This window comes from Pygoscelis adeliae, unplaced genomic scaffold (assembly GCF_000699105.1).
Source record: "Pygoscelis adeliae isolate BGI_AS28 unplaced genomic scaffold, ASM69910v1 Scaffold14, whole genome shotgun sequence".
NCBI classification, from domain to species: Eukaryota; Metazoa; Chordata; class Aves; order Sphenisciformes; family Spheniscidae; genus Pygoscelis; species Pygoscelis adeliae.
Window position 1 is genome coordinate 16,995,559 of NW_008825109.1, and position 7,280 is coordinate 17,002,838.

General features: G+C 40.1%; 1 protein-coding gene across 1 annotated transcript in view; it reads left to right on the forward strand.

Moving 5' to 3' along the window:
* The window catches only part of JAM2 (junctional adhesion molecule 2), a 17,884-nt gene that overhangs the window by 5,409 nt on the left and 5,195 nt on the right, over window positions 1-7,280 (forward strand). Inside the window, exons 2-5 of the mRNA XM_009327795.1 lie at window positions 1,399-1,512; window positions 2,726-2,878; window positions 4,704-4,909; window positions 6,359-6,461. Coding sequence (XP_009326070.1) covers window positions 1,437-1,512; window positions 2,726-2,878; window positions 4,704-4,909; window positions 6,359-6,461 — 538 coding nt within the window. The 5' untranslated portion in view covers window positions 1,399-1,436. The remainder of the gene's footprint in view (window positions 1-1,398; window positions 1,513-2,725; window positions 2,879-4,703; window positions 4,910-6,358; window positions 6,462-7,280) is intronic.

Sequence of the window (7,280 nt, forward strand, 5' to 3'; positions counted from 1 at the left end):
GAATTCTACCATTTCATGGTCGCTAAGCCCAAGACGGCCTCCGACCACCACATCTCCCACCAGTCCTTCTCTGTTTGTAAACAGAGTGTGTTTGTACACACACTCGCGACACTGGCATTGCCAGCTCCACAGACCGCCACAGACAAGGCGCTGCCTTCAACAGCACCCACATATAACACTGCCTGGGCTCATGTAAAGTATTAAGTATAGACACCTGAGCCTCCTTCCTCCTCTCTGGCTAGTGCAGATTGAAGTTCAGTGGTGAAAGCCCTCACACAACTCTCTCCAGATTCACAAGCACATGCACGTTCTTGGATCCCCTGAGTACCAGCACAGCCCCTCTGCCCATCTGCTACCCCTGCCCTATGCACCAGCTCGCCCAGCTTGAGGCTTGCTGGTGAGTTACGCACACACCTCCAAGCACGCCAGGTTTAGGGAAGATACAAACACTGCACACACACCACACACCCCCACTTCCAGAAGCCAGCACCACAAGCCCAGGGGTGCCTACACCCCCAGTGTGACCCTGGTTGCTGGCCCTAAATTTAGTCAAGCCACCCTTTCTGCACCAATAGCTAGCACTCCAGGCACGCATGCTTTGAGACTCACCAACACACACTCCCAACATCTGTGGTCCCTCCAACTACGGATGCAGAGACCCTCACCCGCTCCAGTTGCCCACACCACAGTCCCATCAGTTTGTTTGGAGACTGATGGTCTTTGTCATCATTTCTGTTAGTCCCTGTCTGTCATGTTTGTGTCTCTGTGTTTTTGTTTGTTGCTGCCCCCTTTTCTTGTTATCACTTTTGCATTGAAAAGGTCCTTCTTTGGGAAACCTTAATGAAGCAGACTCTCACCTTCCACATACCCTTACAATAACCAATGTGAAACTGTAAATAAATACGTAAGTTACTTAGGAGAATATTTAACCATCTTACTGGTATGTTTTCCATCTGCATTAAGTTATACATTTAAACAGTTAAACTACTGATACTGAATTCAGAATGGTAATTAACAAAATATTGTTGATAACAGGGTCAGAGTCCTGTTTTTAATGGTGGTCTGCTCACTGACGAAAATATTTAAACCTAAAATGAGGGTAGTAATACAGAATCTGTGCCCATCCAACATGGGAATATCTAGTCCCCAACATCTGAAGTTGGATCCAAAGGCCACTGAAGTATGGGAAAATTACTAGTTTCTGTTTCCCCATTATGTTTGTGTAAATCTGGAGAAGGTCTGATGGCATCACTTTGAGAAGTAGATCTAGCCCTTGCTGACTGCTCAAGTTCTTTTGAAGGGAGAATATTAATCTCATGGAGCCTGAATGTGTACCAAACACAATGCTAAAGTCTTCAATTTTCCCTTTTGTGTTCTTTTTTTTTTTTTCCCCTCTAGAGGCTATTCTTAGTTGCAAGCACAAATTTTCAAAAGGGATGAGCTTAAGAATAGAATGGAAGAAAATCCAGTCTCAAGGAGTCTCATTTGTCTACTACAATGGTGAATTTACAGGTACAGTACTACAGGCTTAGACTGATGGTTTAACATGTCATTCTCTAGCATAGTTATCGATTCTTTCTTGGGCAATAACGTAAGGAAAATGAGTGAAAGAGAATGCTCTTGACTCTTCATACTGAACACCTGTCCTTTTGAGGAGAAGAATTCTTCCCCAGGGGGGGAAAAAATCATTTCTTAATAAAATCAACAATGATTAGTTACCTTTTTAATGAAGTTAAATATAATAAAACTCAAGAATAAGAAAAATGACACTGCACATTCCTTGACATTTTTCAAAAATGAAATGACATTCAGATATAAACTCCCCAAAACTACTGCAAGCTCTGCACTCCTATCCTACAAAGACGTTTCTGAAGCCTCCTGTAAAGCTGGAGGCTTAGATATGAATAATGCAGCAGGTTTTATATACATAAAATATAAACTCAGCTGTATATTTTAAATTATTCGTATTCTTTTCAGAAGTGGAATTTCTGTTTATATGTTCTGAAAAGGACTTACCTCAGCTTTATGTGTTGCAGAAAACATGGGTCTGTGGTACCTTGTACGCAATAAATGAAAGTTGAGAAGTAAAATAAAAGCACGGCGATTTTGCTAGTTCGTAGAGCTTGCAAGGTGTGCTTGTCATGTTGATAAACTTGGGTTTTTTTGCATATATTTAATTTAGAGAAACACTGGAACTCATGGTTCTGTGTGTGCATGTAACTTCAATTTCATAACAAGCTGTAGAATGAAAAAACCCTCACTGTAAGAAGTCTGATGGCAATATCTTTGCTAAATCCATCGTGTTTTTCTTGCCAAGTTAAAACGTCAAATACTTTGCTGTGGTCCCTCTCACAATTCTTTCTGTAAGGTAATGAAGTTAGTGATTGCCATCCCTCCAGTGGAAAATTATGTCTTTTTTGTCACCTGACTACTGCTATACATGTTTTCTTGAAATAACTGCAGGAAAAAAGCATTCCAACTAGAAAATTTGTGACAGATGTAGGCTTTTTGAACTGAGGGTTTTTTTGGACTAAATGGACAAGTTGCGGAAGGTTCTTACTGTCTTGGGACGGGGATTACATATTTCTCCTTGGTAATAGATAACTAACGCTGAGCCAATGAGCAATAGTTCATAAATTGTACATGATTTCAGAACAAGCCAATGAGACATAGACATTTGCTATAAGCAAAGAGCAGAAACCTCTCTGTCTGTTCTCCCTTAAAGGTGATCTTCGAGGCCGAGCAGAGATGCTGAATACAGGAATCCGTATTAGAAATGTGACTAGAAAGGATTCTGGGACCTACCGCTGTGAAATCAGTGCAAAGAGTGAAGAGGGGCAACGCCTGGGAGAGGCTACTATTACTCTCACAGTATTGGGTACAAACTTTATTACTTGGGCTTCTGTAAAGAAATTGTATGATGGTAAGGGGTGTTGAAGATAGGGTTGTCCATACGGTGTGTGGCTGCTGGGTTTTTGGGTCTTCTTTGGGCTGGGTTTATAAACACACGTGCACTTGCACATTCTACAACATACTTCATAAAACAGCTTTCCAAAATGCACACTTGCATTAGAAAGGAATATAACTAGGGTTTTGCTGATATAAATGTGGGTTTCAGTTCTCAAAACTTAGCAAGTACGCTGATTTATGTGATGGTGAAGCTTCCATTTCTACTAAAACTGAAGTCGCTCAGTAGCTGAGAATCTGGATAAGCTGATCATGGTGTTTGGCACTGGAAAGTCAGCATCTGTCAACACTTATCAAATATTCCTGAGCAGCAGTTCATTCCAATACGCTACAGTCTCCTCCTGTTTTTGGAAGGAGAAACTGCTGCAGTGTCTGCGCAATGACAGCCAGTGAGCTAGCAATCTGTGGACTTTATTTACAGGAGGGATGGTGTTGGCTTGGGGGGGTGGTTGTTCTTTGTGGTTTTTTGTTTGTTTTCTTTCCCAGTTGGGGAAAGGAGGGAAAAGTGACTACTGAGCACATTCTTCTTACATTGCTCCTGGTATTTTTCCCAGTGGATGAGTGCTAGAGGTTGGTAGTTTTCTTCTTTTCTCCGTATAGGGAGAAAATAAAATATTTGCTTTTGTAGTTTCTATATTGTTTTTTTCTATACAAAAATAATTGATCTTTTAAAATTATGAATAAAGTCTCAAAGTTCTTCATGAAGGATGATAAATTCATGAACTTCTGATTAGCTCCAACAATGAGGTAACCCCACTTATTTCTTCTTTCTTCCACTCTCTCAACAGCTTTCCTCTTTTAAATGTGGCTTCTTAATTTAAAGTTGAAATCTTAAAGCCAAAAGGAGAGAGAGAGTGTGTGTGTGTTGCTTACAAACCTTTTTGAAAGTTAATGTGAATTAATTAGTATTTCACTTGACTTTATTTTTGCTTTTTATTTTAAAATCAGCCAAGAAAAAACTGTGAATACTTGTTAAGGTGTCACTTGTGCTTTTCATGTTCCATGCATGCCTCTTCACCCTTAGTTTTCTTCTACATAGCTTCAAGTTACCAAATAAAAAAATTGAGTTCCTTTTCTGTTCACGTAATAAAAATCAGAAGAAACGTTCATCTTCATGGCAGAAGGAACAATCAGTTCTCCTCCATCTGTGTGTGGGAATGTTTGTTTTTAATTTAAACTGAAATTTAGTAGCCAATTGTTTTTGGTCCTCAACCTGGGATTTACACAATGGCTGTGATGATGGCCAGTCTTGGTAATTCTTTCTGACAATCATTTTTCAAAAACCAGTTGACTTTTTTTAATACAAAAAAATCTTTTTCCTCTTCCTCACTTCTGTTTTTAAATACTGGGGCGGGGAAGGGGGGAATTGCTGGACTACAGATTCCTTGAGTTATTCCTCCTCTGTCTGTGAGCAAGAGGCCCCATACAAGAAACGAGGTGAAACGAACTCTCTGGGGTTGGATGACGGTGTATAGATGGGAGACAGGGTGACACATCATGTGGTGGGGGAGGCTGGGAGCAAGCCTCTTTCTTCCATTTTTAGCAACTCACAAGTCTTACTGCGCTCGCCGGTAGCAGGACTCTGCCTTCAACCCCTTCTCCAGCACCTCATTTCATTAATGCAGTAGTTTCTAAGCATGTACACAAGTGCTCACCTCCTCACCAGTGACTGTCAAACTGTTGTCATATAGACAATACCGATAAGACTGTGTAACAAGTGCAATTTCATTGTCCAGTTGCTCCGACTACTCCGGTATGTGAGGTACCCAGCTCCGCAATGACAGGAACAGTAGTGGAACTGAGCTGTAAGGAGGCTGAGGGATCTCCTCCATCTGAGTACCAGTGGTACAAGAATGGTGTTGCCTTACTGGAAAAGACAGGAACAGGCAGTGCTAGAGGAGCAAACATAACTTACACCATGAATAAAAAGTCTGGCACTCTGGTAAGTGTAATAACCAACTCTGGCATAACCAGCTATCAAGAAGACCAAATTTACTGTTTAGTACAATGATGCACAGGGGTCTTAATCCAAAAATGCGCAAGGTCTTTGTCGGCGATCAATGTCATGCTGAAATTTGTGCTAACAAACATAGAAGGTGGTTTCTGCCTCAGACCAATGACAAGCCATAGACATTGGGTGATACAGACAAATTGGGCGAGTTGCAAGGCTGCAGTAATGATAAATGAGCAGAATCTAGAAAATACATGACAAGTTTCACCTTGTCAGCTAGCTAACTAGTGCCAGGTGAGAATGATCTCTCAGTATGTCAACAGAGTTACATTTGATAGCGCTTTAAAATCTGAAATAGCAACTTCACACACTTCAGTGGGAGTGCAGCACTAAGGGCAGTCCAGAATTTGTGCAATCCAGTGGCATTTACAAGTTCCAGTCCTGTACTTGTGAAGTCAGTGGGAATGAGTCGGGGCTGTAAGCTGTGGTTTTTTGTTTTACTTGTAGTTTGTTTTCTGTTTTTTTTTTTTCCCCTCAGAACTGGCCATCTCTTTCTCATCCCTCCCCCATTAGCTGATCCTTCTAAAAAAATTGATAAATACTACTTACGATGCATTGTCAGCTGAGATTTTTCAGAAGTAAAGAGTTGTTCTAGGAACACCCTACTCCTGTGCACAAACGTGGAAACTGAAATGTGACTAAGCATCCAGAGGTGCTGTGGATCTTTCGGTACACTGTGGAAATTAGGTGGACTACTCAAAATTACTGATCACTTCTGAAAATCTTAAAGTATGGGATCTATTAAAGAGAAAACAGTTAACAAGTCTAATGATTAAAAAAAAAATACAGAGAAACACTGGAACTGACATGAGGTCCGTCTCTGTCCATCTCTTGCTTCCTCATTTTCATTTTTACACTAACAGTATTTGACAAATAGTGCAGTTTAGCATTTCTCCATTGGAAGAAGAAAGAAAGTGCCATTTTGAGGGTGAGGGGGAACCACAAACTTTCTGTGGGAAATATTTTTTGTAGTACATGATTTTTTTTTTGGTAATTTTTTGTTGTTGTTTTTTGGTAAAATGAACAAAATGTCTGATTTCAGGGATTCTGAAGTTAGAGCACACCTAAGAAAATGCACTTTATTGGAAAGTACTGATCCACTGAAAAAGAATCTCCTTATAGATACACTCCATCTAGTTAAAATGTCCATCTAAAAGACCCTCTTAGACCAGAAGCTGAAGTTAAGGACCAGGGAATGGGACTAGGGAGCTGAATTATGAGGTCGAACTGGACCAGAATTTCTCACTCTTTCAGGTTTTTTTGTTTAAACAAACAAACAAACAAATGAACAAACCCTGTTGACATGTCAACATTTCTATCCCACAGGAAATTCTGAATTTTTTTCCATTCTGATAATGGTTTTGGACTCTGTCTTAACAGCTATTTAACACAGTTACAAAGAATGACACTGGAGAGTATTTCTGTGAAGCCTCCAATGGGATTGGATTATCTCAGAAATGCTCAGTGAAGCGAATGCAAGTTGGTATGTGTCAAAGAAAATAAGGGCGGAAAACAGTCTTGCAATAGGAATTATTTTATTGCATGATGCAACTGAGAAGCTAAGACCAGACGGAATTATACCTTTTTGTTTGATTATGGCATTTTGGGGGAGGAATAATAATAATATGAGTTCCTTATACGTAGTTGCTGTGGCTACTTAAAGCATTCCTTTCTTACAGCACAAATGTGTATCTCTGCATTTCAGAGAAAAGCAGCTAGTTTGGTACCTTAAAATTATTGCAGTAGCCAGCCTTTAGGTTGCTAAACACTGAACTTCAGTGGATACTTCAGCAGTATCCATATGAGAGCCTTAATATTTCAGAATGCTTTTGTGGAAGGTGTACAGGATAACGTGCCAGTCCACTGGGTTATTTTCTTTATGAAAAGCCTCCCTTTTGAGACGCATTCATGTGACATCTTAATCGTACAGATCAGAAGTTTAGCTGAATGACTCTTTTATACCTGCCAGAGGAACACTGAAGAAGTCAGCGTACCTTAGAAAAAAATACAAATAAAAAAAATCCTGCTGCCTGTTTCTTTTTTCTACTTGCACAGCGTAGGTGAAGTGTAACATTGGTTAGCTAAAACAGAACTTGGCAAAGGCTGGAGGGGCAGTCTATAATAACCCAAAACATATGAATGTTTTTGCAAAATTCTAGCAAAACTAGCTCTTGCAGATGTGATAGGGAAGCAGATGGTAACAAATCCTAACAAATACTGCACAGAAGTTCGTGTCCAAGTATTCCATGAAGCAATTGTCTGGTGCTTTCTTAGAACTTAGCTGAAAAACACTGTGTCACGG